General features: G+C 42.4%; 2 protein-coding genes across 2 annotated transcripts; one reads left to right on the forward strand and one right to left on the reverse strand.

The window, feature by feature from the left end:
* The first annotated feature begins 5,940 nt into the window (after window positions 1-5,940).
* LOC143320998 (tubulin beta-1 chain) lies at window positions 5,941-8,609 on the forward strand. Its single transcript, XM_076731085.1, has 4 exons — window positions 5,941-6,081; window positions 7,000-7,108; window positions 7,205-7,315; window positions 7,442-8,609. Exons 1-4 carry the CDS (start codon window positions 6,025-6,027, stop codon window positions 8,500-8,502), a joined length of 1,338 nt encoding a protein of 445 aa, XP_076587200.1. The 5' UTR covers window positions 5,941-6,024; the 3' UTR covers window positions 8,503-8,609.
* A 649-nt stretch (window positions 8,610-9,258) lies between these two features.
* bcl2l16 (BCL2 like 16) lies at window positions 9,259-10,649 on the reverse strand. Its single transcript, XM_076730455.1, has 2 exons — window positions 10,167-10,649; window positions 9,259-9,390 (listed from the first exon to the last, which is right to left on the reverse strand). Exons 1-2 carry the CDS (start codon window positions 10,647-10,649, stop codon window positions 9,259-9,261), a joined length of 615 nt encoding a protein of 204 aa, XP_076586570.1.
* Between the last annotated feature and the right edge of the window lie 6,926 nt (window positions 10,650-17,575).

The raw sequence follows: 17,575 nt of genomic DNA on the forward strand, positions 1-17,575 counted from the left end.
GGTCACCTCTAACTGCCACTTCACTAATCACCAAGCTGTATTCTCAGTAGGCCACAGATGACAGCTCCATTGCCAAACAGCACAGCCATTCTCTAAGTCTCATCAGTGTGTCATGATGGTGTCTGGATGCTGTTAATGAGAAATGTGAAAGAGAATCACAGTTTAGAGAAGAGGGGAATAAACATGCATGTTACAGGGTGAAAAGGGTGTCTATAACTCACCTCCTGTTCAACACCAAACACAAGTGCTACCAAGACACACCGTACATCAATAAAAATGAAACAGGCAGCAGTTGAAAGAGTGTCCGGGTCCAGAGGAGTGTGTTTGCACAGTACTGTATGTTGCAGTCAGACCGGGTGACCCAGTCCCCCTTGCCAGCTAAATATAGAGCCCTTGTTGGAAACTGACACCGATCTCCACCCTCACATCCAAAATCATGGCCGTCCTGACACACAGCCCCATTCCAACACAAGAGGCAGGGCTAGACAAATGGGTTTCAGCTTTCAGTGAGGTAGTAACATCATGCAAGAAGAATGGTTTTGTTTATGAAATTTAAGAAATGCACTGGAAAATCTGTTTCATTTAACTCGTATTTTGTTTTTTGAACATTCAGTGGATGCTATATTTCTAATCATATCTTGTATTTGTCAGCTATAAACAATTATTATTTTTAACACTGGCAATCTTTCAAGGAACATGTTCTAAAAATTCGATTTTACAGAATCAGTTCGCCCAAATAAAATAAAAAGGAATAAATTCTTACTTACCTCTGGAAGTATAGTCATGCAGATGGCTTTGGTTTTAAGATGTCTGTCTCTGAGATTCCACCACAATACAATGGATGTGAATGGACTTTAATTCATGGTGCTCACAGAATAAATGTAAAAACTGAATACAACAGAAACTTGTGACAGTATCCTCATTACTCTGGATAATTCACAGATCTACCTGTGAACAGTTTTTGTCAGAACTACTTCTCAATAAAATTGTTGCTAATTTCATTGAGAAGTAGAAGTTCATAGTGACATTATTTGATTTTTTTATTAAAGGGCTGTGGTCACTGAGAATGTTATGTGCAATTAGTGAATGTCAGTCACACATCCTACAACAGAAGGTGGTGAGACAATAAAGTGAGAAAACAGAAAACAGTAACTGCATGTCTATGGGTCCCATGTGTGCATATGTTGAGCCTATGAGTGTGTGTAAAATAATGGTGGAGTAAAAAAAAAATCAAATTTTATTTGTCACATTTTCAGTCACGCACAGTGCATGTGAAATTATTTTGTGCCTAGTCTACTGATCCTGAGGGGATAGTAATCCCTCTGCTGTCTCTTCTGAAAGTCCACTATGAGCTCCTTTGGCCTTGGGGACATTCAGTGTAAGGTTGTTCTCCTGTCACCAGTTCTCCAAGAGACACTTTTTCAAGGTACACCTTCTCTTCATTACTGGAGATCAGGCCCATCGCAAATGTGTCCTCAGCAAACTTGATAGCGGTTGAGTCAGGCATGGCCACACAGCCATTGTGTGTACAGGAAGTACTGCAGGAGACTCAGGACACATCCTTGGGGGGATCTTGTGTGTCTGCCCATCAGGAAGTTGAGCATCCAGTTGCAGAGGGTGGATTTGAAGAAATAGTCCCTTAAAATCATCACTTTTATTAGCAAATATTGGACTGTTTGTGTGGCACAAACAAAATCCCATTGCATTGTGCAGCATGACTTGTCATATTTCACCTCATGTTGCTCACAACAATCAGCCCTCACAGACATATCCTGTCTGGAATCCTGTCTCACCCTGTTGTCAAAAGGGGCTGAGTGCTCACAATTTTGGTTCCTCCTTGAACTGCACTCATCTTCATGTGCTTGGCCTGCCCTGTTTTAGCTTTAGTTTTAAACCTATTGGAATTGTTTTCAACCACCCACTCATACACCATGGCCATTCCAGACAGAATTTCAAACAGTTCTAACCCGCCTGCTGCATTGAAAACTAAGGTTAATTTAAGGAACCCAAATATTTCAATTCCAGTTACCCATACTTCCACTTATAGCCATTACACTTCTGTCCAAAATGCATTGATGGCTTCTTCTCATACAATAGATTTACGTGTGTTTAAATCGAGGAGGGGTTTGGGTTTAATGTATTTAAATACAAGAAGCCTATTAGAGAAAAATAAAGTTGATCACATAAGCATCTTGATATCTCAGACAGAGACAGATATCTTTGTTCTTTCTGACTCCCTGATAAAGACAAGTATTCGTGATGCTGAGGTGGTGATAACTAACTATGATTTATTTAGAACTGACAGGGTGACCAGGGGTGTCTGTGTGGCTGTTATGTTCAATCCAGACTCTCAGTTGCAATTTGAAAGAGTATCTCAATTCCAAACTTTTTTTATTCTATTCCCCTCAAGCTTGATCTTGGTCAGCACAATCCGTTAACAGTTGTAGGTGTTTATAGGTCTCTTTCAGCCCCAGCTGAGGCCTTGGATAGGTCACCTCTAACAACCTCAGAGTTAGTTATTTTGGGTGATCTCAATCTTGGCTGGTTTTCATCTGCACCAAACAAGCTGAAAGAGATTTGTATTGGTATGAATTTATCACAAGTAATTTCTGAACCCACACAAGTAAATCCACATCTTAATATCCAGCTTACTTGATAAAGAAACAGAGCTTGGGCTCAAGCTAGTCGCACCAAAAAGCCCTCCCATTGGCTTTTATTCAGACAGCTGTGGAATAGCTGTACTGCTGCACGAAGAAAAGCCAAGTCTGATTATTACCTGCATTCTTCTACCAGCTCTTCCCATGATCCAGGGACATTTTAGAAAGTTGTTAAATCACTTTCTAATTTTAACAGCTCATTTCCAGCTCACTTTGGCAGTGGGCACAATCAGCTAACAGATATTAAAGAAATTTGCACTGCTTTTAATAATCATTTTGTTGCCTCTGGTCATCTTTTTGATAACAATTTTAGTAATCTGAATCATAACATTGAACCCCAGGCTAAACCACAGGGTACCATCTCTTCAAGCTTCAGTGCACCTGCCTATAGTCTAAGGGATGTTACTGATGCTCTTCTTACAACTGATACAAGCAAATCAACTGGTGCCCATAATTTGGATGCTCATTCTCTGAAACTCTCAGTGCCACTGATTGCTGAATGCATAACTCACATCTTTTATCTGTGTGTCAAAACTGGAATAATCCATACTGCTTGGAAAACAGCTCATGTCCTTCTTTGCATAAAGGTGGTGACAAAACTGATGTGGATAATTATCACCCATCTCCAAATTGTCCTGTTTTGCTAAAATCTTGGAAACCTGGGTGAGTGATCAACTCAAATCATATCCCTCCTCATGTTCTTTACTCACTCCTTATCAGTCCAGATTTAAACCTAACAACAGTACCATTTCTGCAACATCCTTGGTCTTAAATGACATTGCACTTGCCCCGGATAGTAAAATGCCCTGCGCTGCTCTTGTTGATCATTCACTGCTACTAAGCAAAATCTCCAACATTGCTTTTGATTGCTTTCCCACAGGAAAAGAATTGAGGAATCATTACTCTTATCTGTTCTGGATTATGGGATGTTATTTATGGTAAAGCTGCTGCCTCCACATTGAAATCATTGGATGCTGTTTACCACTCAGCCTTAAGATTTATAACTGGTGACCCTTACAGCACCCGTCAGTGTATCCTTTAACAAAAAGTTGGCTGGCCATCTTATTTGGCTGTAAGGCCAGACCAGCATTGGTTTTTATTCATCTATAAAGCTTTAATGCAGTTGCTTCCACCTTGCATTTCATCTAACTCTGAACTCACATAATCTTGGCACTCACTCACAGAACAGGCTGATGCTCCTCACTCCATTGATCTGAATTTGGGAAAAAGTCATTTTTCTTACAGTGAACCTTATACATGGAACAACCTGCAACAGGTCTTACACTTGCTCTCTGTGCCACCACTATGGCTATTCAAAGGCCTCATTTCAGACCTAGTTTGAATTGATTGTAAATGCTTTTAACTCGATATTGCACTCCATTTTAAATATTGTATTTGTCTCTTTTATTTATTCTATTTTATTCCTATTCATTTCTTATCTTCTTGATAGCAAGTTATTATTCTGTCTATAGCTGTTTTATTGCCTGCTGTGGTTTTGTTTTTGTATCTCGACACCATTGTAAATGAGGATACTTCCTCCATGGTCTTTCGAGGTGGAATAAAGGTTGAATGAACATGGGAGCAGTAATACTAGAAGACACACTGCCTCTCATTAACCATTGTGTGTGTGTGTGTGTGGGTGTGTGTTTGTGTGTGATTTTCTGTAAATATGTTATTGCCCAGTGGTTTCATTCATACAGAGCAGGAGGAATGCAGAGTAGTGGTGGACGATTTTGTGGAATGGTGTGGTAGAAATCACCTGCTGCTTAACGTGGCCAAGACCAAGGAGATGGTGACTGATTTCAGAAGGAACAGGATGACCACACAACCACTGTGCATTCTGTGGGAGAATGTCGCAGTGGTGGAGGATTACAAATACCCGAGAATGCACCTCGACAACAGACTGAACTGGAAAAATAACATCAATGCTGTTTACAAGAAGGGGATGAGCAGACTCTATTTCCTGAGGAGGCTCAGATCATTCAACGCGTGCAGCAAGATGTTGCAGATCTTCTACCAGTCTGCTGTTGCCAGTTCAATCTTCTTTGCTGCAGTGTGCTGGGGGAGCAGCATCGGAGCCGGCGACACCAACAGACTGAACAAACTGATCAGGAAGGCTGGCTCTGTTATTGACTGCAAACTAGACACTTTCGAGGGGGTGGTGGAGAGGAGGACACTGGACAGACTGTTATCCATCACGGGTAACCCTGAACATCCTCTTCACCACCTTGTGGACAGACAGCGGAGCTCCTTCTCCAATAGACTGCTCCAGCTCCGCTGTCACAAGGACCGCTTCAGGAAATCATTCCAGCCACGAGCCATCACACTGCAATAGCAACTTAAACAGTTAATCTACCAACCTCACAAACCCCAAAATTTATCATCTGCACTACTGCAATATTGCATATACAGTCAGGTTACATGTATTTATCATCTGAAACTGCACAAATTTTTTGCTATATATACTTGTTTATATACTTAGTTATATTGTATTTATGTATTATACATTATAACACATATTATATAATGATATATTTAGAACTTAGTTATATTTTTCTTTTTTAAACTTTTTAAAACAATTGTTGTATACACTGTGTTTGTCTGTATGTTTAATTGCTGCTGCAAGAAAATAATCGCCCAAATTGGCATCAATAAAGCAGCAGTCTAAAGTCGAAGGTCTAAACAAACTGTACATTAGCTCATTACCACACACTGAACCACGGAATGGGGACTAATCAGTGAAATTAGCTGCTCTTGTTCGTAGCTGGAATGAAAAGCTGTAGACCCCTTGGCCCAAGACGCACATGACTCAAAATCACTGTTGGAGCCACACCAGTCCACACCAGTCCAGTCCTGCGACCGTTTCCGCTCGTCAAACTTCTGCTGAACGGAGCCATTGTGTTCTCTTAGTCAGCCACGTGGACTGTGGCTAACTAGCAGTTAACTAACGCTGCTTTCTTAATCATCAAATTGTTTTCCTTCGAACGATGAAATAAAATATGTCACTGTTTTAAATGCCGTTTACAGGCTGTGATATGCAGAATAAAATCAGTTGCCAACGTCGCATATATATTCTGTCATCATGAGGGAAGTAGGACAACTTCTGCAAATTATATTTCAGTCATACGTTTGAGATGAACCTGATTGGCAGACGGATTCGACCAATCGCGGATAAGAATATGAACATTTGATTGGTCGAAATATGTGTCTGTAACGCAATCTCGGACGAATGAGCCAATACACATTCTATCTGAGGAGTAAAGGGCGGGTCCAATGGTGGTATAAAGAAGGAAGTTTAGCCGTTGTGCACGCACATACGGAAACGTAAAGTCATTCATCCTAGGCCTAGTCTATCTTCAGCAACAAAATGAGGGAAATTGTGCATCTTCAAGCCGGCCAGTGTGGGAACCAGATTGGTGCCAAGGTTAGTAAAATTGTGTTTGACTTTTGAGCACCAAATCAAGTCGCCGTGTTCAGAAACATCGTGTTTTCTGCTCTTGGAGCTGGTGCTTTGTGCCCGTTACGTTCTCATACGCGTCTCAGAAACCACACCCTGGGAAAATCAATGTTTGTCCTACTTAAGAAAAGTACCCATTAACGTTTAATTTAACCTTAATGACTTTTGGGGTCGTATTGTGGACCGCATTGCGTCGAAATATAGACGAATAATAACAAATCCATTTTGTTCCGTTGAAATTTAACCGATGAAATGAAGTAGTCCGTCTGTAGGAGTAGTAATAGCAGCAGTAGTAGTAAACATTTTAAAACCATAAGATATCTGTTTTGAAGTAAACGTTGCTGACGGAATTTCTATTTACGAAATATCTTCACATCACCATTGTTCCTCCGGCAGACATTACTGCAATGCGAAAAAAGGGAAGTGATAAACGTCATTGCCGTCAGGAAAGAAACTGTACTCATAATCGTGTAACATGTTGTGAACGGAACGTAATGAAAGTGTCCCTCAATGAAATGTTCCAGCTTTAATTTTTAACGTAAACGAAACATCGCTTTTGTAACGGTTCCCGGTTTTCATTGAGGCCTACTTGGCATTGGTTTCTAAGCAGCGCCGGCTTTGCCTGGAGTAGGCGGTGTTAGCGGTTAGTGACGTAGGTGGGAGTTTCAAATTCATAACCCATGAGTCGCAGCCAATAGGGGGTCAGGCCGCGCGCACCGAAGGCAGGACGGCGGGAAATGAAGATTCAGACGTTAAAGAATCACATTTACAATAAATAAATGCTAAACAAACAATAACCAAAACATTGTCCATTGCCGGATGCTTGTTGCTTAGTAATTAAGAGCAAAGTGAGTTTGCAAATTTAATATTTCTCATTTCTGACAGTTTTGGGAGGTGATCAGTGATGAGCATGGCATTGACCCAACTGGTACATACCATGGTGACAGTGATCTGCAGCTGGACAGGATCAATGTCTACTACAATGAAGCCACAGGCAAGTCTAAAGCTGATATGTTATGTTTTGTTTTTTATTCTGCATAAACTGCCCTCTTCCTTCCATTTTTCCTCACATCTTATCTGTTTCCTGTAGGTGGTAAATATGTGCCCCGTGCAGTGCTGGTTGATCTGGAGCCAGGCACCATGGACTCTGTGAGGTCTGGACCTTTCGGCCAGGTTTTCAGGCCAGACAACTTTGTTTTTGGTGAGTCTTTTTTTGTTTGTTTTGATGTATATATTTCTCTTTGAAATTTTGTCCAGAAATTGTCAACTGCTTTTCATTATGCACCTTTAGTGCTGTAAAGCTTAATCTTGATTCTTGTCTTTATAGGTCAGAGTGGTGCTGGAAACAATTGGGCTAAGGGTCACTACACTGAGGGTGCTGAGCTGGTGGACTCTGTCCTGGATGTGGTGAGGAAGGAGGCAGAGAGCTGTGACTGCTTGCAGGGCTTTCAGCTCACACACTCTCTCGGTGGGGGTACGGGCTCTGGTATGGGCACCCTGCTGATCAGCAAGATCCGTGAAGAGTACCCTGACCGCATCATGAACACGTTCAGCGTGGTGCCTTCCCCAAAAGTATCAGACACAGTCGTTGAGCCCTACAACGCCACGCTATCGGTCCACCAGCTGGTAGAAAACACAGACGAGACCTACTGCATCGACAATGAGGCCCTGTACGACATCTGTTTCCGCACCCTCAAACTCACAACCCCCTCTTACGGAGACCTCAACCACTTGGTTTCTGCAACCATGAGCGGCGTCACTACCTGCCTCAGGTTCCCCGGACAGCTCAACGCTGACCTGCGGAAGCTGGCGGTAAACATGGTGCCATTCCCCCGTCTGCACTTCTTCATGCCAGGCTTTGCTCCCCTCACAAGCAGAGGCAGCCAGCAGTACAGATCGCTCACCGTGCCAGAGCTCACCCAGCAGATGTTTGATGCCAAAAACATGATGGCCGCCTGCGACCCACGCCACGGCCGCTACCTGACAGTGGCTGCCATCTTCCGTGGCCGCATGTCCATGAAGGAGGTGGATGAGCAGATGCTGAATGTGCAGAACAAAAACAGCAGCTACTTTGTTGAATGGATCCCCAACAACGTCAAGACCGCCGTCTGCGACATTCCTCCCCGTGGCCTCAAGATGGCTGCCACCTTCATCGGAAACAGCACTGCCATCCAGGAGCTTTTCAAGCGCATCTCTGAGCAGTTCACCGCCATGTTCAGGCGCAAAGCTTTCCTCCACTGGTACACTGGCGAGGGTATGGATGAGATGGAATTCACCGAGGCAGAGAGCAACATGAACGACCTGGTGTCTGAGTACCAGCAGTACCAGGACGCCACTGCTGAGGAGGAGGGAGAGTTTGACGATGACGGCGAGGAGGAGGTGGCCTAAATGTACCTTTTGACAAAGATGTCAGTGAAATGTTAAGTCTTTCCAGTTGTCAGTGTTTCAGTTCCGTCTGCTGTTCATGTTAATAAAAGTTCTTCTGCGTATTTGAACTTTGCCTTCCTCTTTTTTTTTATCACTTCAATATAACCTGATATGTAAGCAAAGGTAGTGAAGTTTTGTTTGAGCACATGCTCTCACTGTGGATAAAGTGAGGTTGCATGACTGCTATTGTGCTGGATGAGATGTGCAAAACTAATCTTAAAGATCAGATGAGTCACTTCTGCTGCTTAAATGAACTCTTACAGGTTTTCAAGGCTTTATTGTAAATAATTCCAAAACTGACCAAATGGTGTCAGTAAACATGCAGCTAGCAGGGCCTTCAATTAAAGTGCACCAGGAAGCAGCCCAACCATGTTTTTCATGTCAGTCTGCTCTGTAATCCAGACTGACTGCATGTGCACTTTGCACAGCTGATGGAGCTGTGTGCAAATTAATGTGAAAAAACACAAGTTTATGTACTTCACAAATGTTATTACCTCATTCTTGCTGGTGTGTGACTATTGGAATGGCCTAAATACTCTACATCTTAGGTTACCACATGATAGAACATCTGCTATTACCAGAACATCATGTGAATTATGCTGATTTATATGGCTTATTTACCAACAAGTTTTTATGGAAAATACCCACTGTGTTACACCTCTGCCAGCAGTTTCACTCATTGAGTCTGTGCTTGTGGTCAGTAGGTGGCAGTGTTGGCTAAGCAGCCATTCTTTTCCACAAGAAGTAGGTGACGATGCTTAACGCCAATGCCAACAGTGTCCAACAGCACACTTTCTTCACCTGGACTTCCAAGCCTTGCTTCTCTCCAAAGCGTGACACAAAACCGCTCTGTCACAAGCAAAGAAGAAAATGAAAGTTTCACGTGAAATGATACATTTCAGTACATAGAATTTGACAAAAGGATGTCCTGTACATCATTAAGAGCCAATTAAATGCAGAAAGAGAGGATTCACATATCATTTAGGAGAGAAAAGCAATATTTGATGGAGCAGGTAGAGGGCAGGTCTGTCTGACAGTGACAGCTCATTTAGTTTGAATTGTTTGTTTGTTTGTTTGTTTTATTTGTTTTTTGAAAATATTCTTCAAATTTTATTCAATCAGTCACTCAAAGCCAGCATTTTAATGGCATCTTGTTTAAAAAAGGATGTTGATCTGCAGCTTTCGAGGCTTCATGGGACCCAAAGCTTCATTTGTTTGTGGTCATTGTTTCATCGAAAATTATTTGGAAAATATTGATCATTGAAGTAGGTGCGATATAAACTAACATGACAGGAGTCTTCATGCTTATCTCATCTTGAAGGGACCTATAAAAGTCAGGATATCTTGGCCACTGCTGCTCCAATTTAAAACATTTGTCTTCTTTTTTTAAACCTGTCTGTCACATGTCCACGATGATTACGGTGCACTACTCAATCAGTGTAGTGTCCCTTAAGGGAACTGGATTCCCACTGTTGTTTGGCATGATGGAGCATGGTTTCAGGGCTTTACTTCTTTACTTACTTAAAAATCCATCATGTATGACAGTACTGTGGTTGCATATTATGTTTCAAGTAGGAGAATTAGTTTGTTTTGTCTTCTCCAGATATTCACTTGTGAACACTTACCCATCCTCCCTTGTGTCTTATCTCAGGGCAGATGACCCTCTCCACGTATGCCCCCACACACTCCTTCAGCCGTGGCAGGACCACCACCATGCCCCTCTCATTGCAGTGCAGTGCCATCTGACCAGCCAGCACATATACTGACAGCACTGCACTCCAGGCCAGGTCCCTGCGCCGTCCCCCAGGGACAGGGGGAAAGAAGTGCTCGTCCAGGATGCTCATGAGCATGGAGCAGGCTGTGTTCTCCGTCACATCCTGGAAGATGCGAGGCCAGCGCCTGAAGAAGATGGGGAATCGAGTGAGGAGCTCGTCTCCGGCGTGGCGCAGGGCTGCGGTGCAGGCCGTGGGGGCAGGCCCCATGGCGCCATCTGCCCCCCCTGTGGTTACATATTCTATGTAGTCATGGGCCATCAGAAAAGCCTCTCTGACCAGCGGGTCAGGACTGTTCAGGCCCAGTCTGGCCTCTGGCACCTCAGACTGGCACATGGTCACCTCTAACTGCCACTTCACTAATCACCAAGCTGTATTCTCAGTAGGCCACAGATGACAGCTCCATTGCCAAACAGCACAGCCATTCTCTAAGTCACATCAGTGTGTCATGATGGTGTCTGGATGCTGTTAATGAGAAATGTGAAAGAGAATCACAGTTTAGAGAAGAGGGGAATAAACATGCATGTTACAGGGTGAAAAGGGTGTCTATAACTCACCTCCTGTTCAACACCAAACACAAGTGCTACCAAGACACACCGTACATCAATAAAAATGAAACAGGCAGCAGTTGAAAGAGTGTCCGGGTCCAGAGGAGTGTGTTTGCACAGTACTGTATGTTGCAGTCAGACTGGGTGACCCAGTCCCCCTTGCCAGCTAAATATAGAGCCCTTGTTGGAAACTGACACTGATCCCCAACCTCACATCCAAAATCATGGCCGTCCTGTGGGGTCTTGTGTCCATGGCGAGGAGGTGTCTGCCCAACAGGAGGTTGATCATCCAGTTGCAGAGGGTGGGGTTGAGGAAATAGTGCATTATAATCATCAGTTTTATAATCATCAGTTTTATTCACAACTGTTCCCCCATTAAAAATCGTTCCTTTTTACTCTGACCATATATACTCTGTGGATTATCTGTGGAGTAACGCAGGGACTGTTATTATGGAAAAAATATGTTTTTAAGTATCATTTTTGCTTTGTGTCCCACAAACAAAATCCCATTGATTTCCACTGTATTGGGATAGAGACAGATATCTCAGAACCTGGACAGTTGACCAATAGTGGAGACTGCGTGGAGAGATACCATGAGATGTATGTGAGAAAGGATGTCATTTTTCTTATTTGGATGAAATGACCCTTTAAAAGTGCAGCATGACTTGTATTTCACCACACGGGAGCAGTAATGTATTACTAGAAGACACACTGCCTCTCATTAACCACTGTGTGTGTGAGTGTGTGTGTGTGTGTGTGTGTGTGTGTGTGTGTGTGTCACACATGGAATTTGATAGCTCCCCCTTGTATTTGAACTCATAACCACTTGTTTACAATGAACTTCAAAATAAAAGCTGTTTTAGCACTGAGTCATATATGCAGGCCAATTAACTCTTCCCACATGTTCATCAGTAATCTCACCTCTCTATAAACTAAAAATATATGGAAATGCAAACATGACGAGCCATTAATTACTTAGAAGTAAATGTATTTAAATTGTTGCTAATGCCTGTGAGATCTCTCCCATGGACTAACACTCAGGCACGCATGGCTAAATCTACATTGTCCTTTAAGTGTTTCCTCTCTTTTTATGAAATGGCTTTATGTGTCACATGGGGATCAATCAAATGCTCTGTGTATGACATTTATGTACGTTGTTAATATACTGATTTACAGCGGAGGGAAGACATGATCAAGTGGTACCATTAGCAGCTCTGTGTTCTCTGGCCATCTGGCACAGCATATATTGCAATTGTGCATGGGAGGGAAGATAAGGCTAACCATCCAGAAAGAACCCTAAACCGCCCTCTGCACGCACACACACACACACACACACACACACACACACACACACACACGCACTACTTCAGTTGTACTATGAGAGTGAGTGTGCAAAATGGCTGCCTAGTTGTTCCTCATTGCTGAGCCAGGAAAGAGGGGAAGTGACATGGTTGATAGAGGCTCCTATCAGGCCTCTCATATGCTCATGTGGCAACATCTGCAAGCAGAGGAAACTTCCTGTCTCCTGTGGAGAGGTTTGTGATGTATTGATAGTTGCATTGGAGAGGAAGGTGCAAGATTAACAGGAAATATGCTGTAACTCACTGTTGCCACTTGACTCCATGGAGCATTTTTCCTACAAGATTACACTGGCACTTCTGTGAGGCTGTAGCTAAATGATAAATGCCAGCATGCTGATGTTTTGTAGGTATAATGTTTACCATGTTCACCACCTTCAGTCTGTTACCAATGCTAAGATTTGCTTGTGAGCTCTAGACACAAAAATAAAGTTGATGCTAGTGGGAATGTTATTAGTTTTGCGAATATTTGGTTATTAAGCAATAGAAAAATGAAACTTTGACCTGGTTTTGCTGCTCTAGGGAGACATGAGTGCATGCACCAAATTGTATTGCAACCAATCCAATAGTTGCTGAGACATTTCACTCAAAAACACACATTTCGACCTTGTGGTGGCACTAGAGGTATATTCAGAGGTTCAACGAAGCCAGTCGGCTTTCATCACCTGAGAATCATGAATGTCTGTCTGTCTGTCTTTCACAAAATCCACTGACTGACATTACCATGCCTAATGCCACGCTGCTAGCATGGCTAAAAACTTGAGGAGGAATCACTGTCCCAGCATCATGGCCAGATTAACCGCCACGGGTCCCTATTGGCCCCCACCCATGGCAGCGTCATTATTTTCCCGGATAATTAGGGCTCGAGAGCTGAATCTTTAAGTTGAAAATTAATCAGCAACACTTTTGATCATTTATTTATCACTCAAATATTTTTTTAAGCATAAATGCTCCAAATTGTCATTTTCAGGCTTCTCAAATGTGAATATGAGCTGTTTTTCTTTTCTTTTCTTCTATGATAGTAAACTCATTATATTTGGGTCTTGGAATGTTGATGGGGCAAAATAAGATAATTGAAAATTCTAACTTTTTTTTCTTTTGTCCCCCCCCCCCCGTTTTTGAGTGAACACTGGGCTCTGGGGGTCCCACATCAGCTGCCTGGTTGGAGTCTTGCCCGACATGAGTTCTAAGTTGATATACTGTCTGTATTTGCTTGCTTTGTTTTATTTTCAGCTTTTTATTCTCACCTGCTGTTGAATTTTACATTTTTTCTCCTTATGGTTCATTTAAATTCACCAGAGGAAAAAGTAAATTAATTAGAGCGTATTTTCCACAATAGTTCAATAGCATAGCTTTAACCTTGGGTCAGGGGATAAGAGTTTCTCTCAACAAAGGATGAGTTGAGAGCCAGACAGGCCTGTATGGGCAGATGCTATTATCATGGTTAACCCCCCCCCCCCCCCCAATGAATTCAATGGTTCTATTTCTGTCATTTTCATCCCTGCTGAGGTGTTTTTGTCGGCACATATCTGCTCCAGGACACCACACACAAAGTATCTGCTCTAATTTAATCCAAAACATTACAAATCTACCCTCTCTGCTAATGGAGGAACACAATGCAAATTGGAGAGGAGTTTTTAACTGAAGGCGACGGTGATCAGTGAGATGAGGTGTGACACAGAGCAAATTCAACCACTTTGCAAAGCAGAAACAGCGTGGTCTTGTTCTGATGGCTGGAACAATGCAGTGTGTGTGTGCGCGTGTGCACGTATGTGTGTGTGTGTGTCTGTATCTGTGTGTTTGCCTGTTATCTTTTAGCAGCATAAGAGTATCTCTCACTCTCAGGAAGTGGCTTATCAACATCTACACAGAAGTTGAAATGCACTTTGAAGTTCCTACCCACTGCAAAAAAAAAAGAAGGCTCCAATAAAAGCTGCAAGGTGACAGAGAAAGGTTGAACAAGGCAGACGGATGAAAACCGACCTCCTCCTGCTCCTCCCCACCAACCCGCTGTCAAACAATTGCGATCTCCACGCCTCTTTGTTCAGGACTCCCATCAGCCTCGCAGTGGGAGGTGTGGTCAGAAAGAGGAGGAAATTGCTGTGAATTTGTGGGTAATTGAAAACACCTATATCCTCCTGCGTCTCCATCTCTACCTGCTTTAAAAACCTCAACACCCCTTCTTCCTCCCTGGCGCCCACCTTCTATACCAATACACTCCTAATGGCACCCCTTCCCCATCCTGTCCTCCATCTCCCACTGGACTGAATTGATGCAAACGATTGTGCGCCCATTTGCTGTCTGGAGGAGAGGTGACCCACTTGTGTGGTTTGCTCGCTGTCTCCTGCCCCACCTTCTCCCAATTGCAGGTATTGATGCCCCGCCATTGTTTCCCCCCTGCCCAGGGGGTGGAGTGGTTTGTGGGAAAATTGGGGGACCCCTCAGGTGTTTGATGGCTTTTATCGATTCGCACCAGACTCTCCAGCTCCCATTTACCCTCTGCTACGCTGTACAAGCTTTTTAGATAGTGGCTGTATCTGCTGCTATTTTTAAGTGGTATTATTCTATTCTACTGATGCATAAGCACATATTTTTTCTCATGTGTGGCTGATCAATGCAGGGAATGTTTCTGCATCTGAAATTGAAGCTGCTCTACTTTTGAAAATCTCTCATTAATTTCAATGTAATATAAGACATAAAGAACCTCCATCTTTCTTTTTAAAACATGTTTGTTTTGTTTTGTTTTATTTTATTTTTTCAGGATCTTGAAACTTACGCTCTCATCCAGGGGTTACAGAAATATTTTAAGGACGCCAAAGATATGGCAGCCACTAAAAATTAAAGGTGCAATAAATAATATTTCACTTGTTCTTTGCAATGAAAGCCTGGTGAACCATCGTGGTCTGACGTAAATAACACAGGAAATGCAAGCAGAGACACATCATCAGCCGGAATCATCCGTCTGCGCTGTTGTTGTGTGTGATGTTTTGAAACTGCAGCTCAAGCTTTGGCCATAGCACTCGCACAGTTTACTTTTGCTTTGTTTTTACCTTATTCAGAAGTTTTTTTAAAATGTTGTGTGGGTTTTAGTCCTAAATTTCAAAGTTTAAGTGTGGCACAGGCTGTCTGTGGACGTGTATAACAGTGCAATGTAGGACCATTGTTTGAATAACCAAAGATTTAACCATGTTTCTCTCTTGACTGTCCACTCGGCCTGGGACGGCCGAAAATCACACAGTATATAAAGGCCTTAACCGCCAGACCTCAGCGCTTGGTCTCGTTTTCCACAGAGTGCACGTCTGCAGAATCTGTATGATGCAGCTTTGGACTCAGTACCTCAATAGGCCTACTGATGTGTAGATAGCATTGCATATGGACAAGTATGCAACATCAGCCATCAACATCAATTTTAACAACAGTAGCTCACAGGTTAACACTGAGTGTTAACAATTTCAAATGCACTTGCGTTTGAATGGTGTTTTGAAACATGTACCACACAGTTTAGGCTGTCTGTCTGTCTGAGATCTGAGGACATGTAATGCTGTAAAACTCAGCTGGAGCTACAGCAAGTTCACGCTGGTGGCCCTATTTAATTCAATTCAATTCAATATTCCTTTATTTGTCCCGCGAGGGGAAATTCCAGATTACAGCAGCATCAGTAAAGCAGATTAATATAAGAAGTGCATGCTAATTAGAAACAACATCAGTATATATACAAAAGAGTGAGAATTTTAAATAAAAATAAAAAGAAAGAAATTGTAAAAAAATTGTAAGAAATTGTAGATAGTATTTACAGACTGCTATGTACATGTTTTATTGCACAGCTTATTGCACAGACTATTGCACTGATTTATGAAGCATTCTTGGTGTTCCCAGAAATCCCTATTGACTATCGTCAATGAAAATATTGATTTATGGTGTCTAATATGAATATGGTCAAAGCAACTTTTGCCATATTCACATTATACAGGAAAAAATAGGCCCTTGCAATACATGGTCCTCATTGAGGAAGTGAGCAGTCTGTGCAGCTATCTTATTGGAAAATAGCAATTTGTGACCTGTAAGGTAATTTCTGCAGGTTCATTTAATCAAGCACTGTCACAACAAACCATAAACACAATAATGGCCAAGACATGTACAAAAGCTGCTTTTCTGTAATAATGTGAACACAGCTGAACACAAACATCCATTCTAGCATTGCAGTTCTTAATCATATCACACAATCCAGGCAACCGTGTTAAACCTCTCATTTTGTATGTCACAAAATAATGTCAACGAGGTCCACTTGGCAGCTTTTTCAGAGCTTTCAGCTACTTCACCACCGAACTGACCTGGCTCAGGTGCCATCACGTGACCTGACGTGTTCAAGTTCAAGTTCTTCATTTGTTAAGTGCACAACAGTCACACTGAAGCAGCACTGGCAGTCAAATTCATGAGATAGTAGTGATAAAATGAATAAACAGATTAACTGTTGTGCGGCGAGTAAACGTATATGCTTAATGAGAACTGCTTATGGACAGGTGAGAACAGGATTAAAGATAGGAATAAGAAATAAATTGGAATAAATCTATGCACATAAATAATATGTATACTGTGGTGGTTTAACAGCTAATAGATAAATATATACATATACTGCGATACACACAGGGATGTACTCGGGTAATATAATATAGTACACAGGTAAATTGTACCTGTGCTGTGCAAGTAAAGCGACATAGTAATGAACCTGAGATATCAAGAGCTCAGCAGTGTTATGGCCTGCAGGAAGCTGTCCCTGAGTCTGGTGGTGCAGGACTGGATGCTGCAGTACTGTCAGCCAGGCGGCAGCAGGCACAGCGGTGTGCCGTTGGGGTGATTGCAGCAATAGTACACCTGAAGAAGTGGCAGAATATCCTGAAGTCCATGTTAAGCCCCCTCAACCTGCAGAGGAAGAAGAGGCAGAGTCTACAGAATAGCCATTGTCTGTGGTTAAAAGCTCAAAAAAAACAGGTGGACCTTTGAGTTGAGAGTATTTTGCCATAAAAACAGCTGCCTGACAGCTTCTTGCCTTCAGGATCTTGTCATTTTATGTTGACAGTAGCTGTTTAATTACATGTCGCTGGCTGGAGGTTATCTGTATTGAGGATATACAGTCATTCCTCTCTACCTAGAATCCTGACTTCCTGCTCCTTTACACTTTTCCTCACAGGCAATCAGACTTTCCAACTTTATGCCCTGTCTCAAACACAAATTAGCATGACTAGCAATAGCCACACAGCTGAAGATAGAAAAGCGAGCCTCTTTCAGAAACTCAAACTTCAAAAATCCAAGGAAAAAGACGTCGGGGTACCAGACACACTGACTGATCTCTGTTACG

This window comes from Chaetodon auriga, chromosome 5 (genome assembly GCF_051107435.1).
Source record: "Chaetodon auriga isolate fChaAug3 chromosome 5, fChaAug3.hap1, whole genome shotgun sequence".
NCBI lineage: Eukaryota > Metazoa > Chordata > Actinopteri > Chaetodontiformes > Chaetodontidae > Chaetodon > Chaetodon auriga.

Bases quoted from the DNA above. Each gene is read 5' to 3' on its own strand.
- LOC143320998 (XM_076731085.1), top strand. From the start codon at position 6,025: ATGAGGGAAATTGTGCATCTTCAAGCCGGCCAGTGTGGGAACCAGATT. The intron at 6,082-6,999 runs GTTAGTAAAATT...CATTTCTGACAG, and splicing joins GGAACCAGATTGGTGCCAAG to TTTTGGGAGGTGATCAGTGA. The intron at 7,316-7,441 runs GTGAGTCTTTTT...TTGTCTTTATAG, and splicing joins GCCAGACAACTTTGTTTTTG to GTCAGAGTGGTGCTGGAAAC.
- bcl2l16 (XM_076730455.1), bottom strand. From the start codon at position 10,649: ATGTGCCAGTCTGAGGTGCCAGAGGCCAGACTGGGCCTGAACAGTCCT. The intron at 9,391-10,166 runs GTAAGTGTTCAC...TGCTTGTGACAG, and splicing joins TAAGACACAAGGGAGGATGG to AGCGGTTTTGTGTCACGCTT.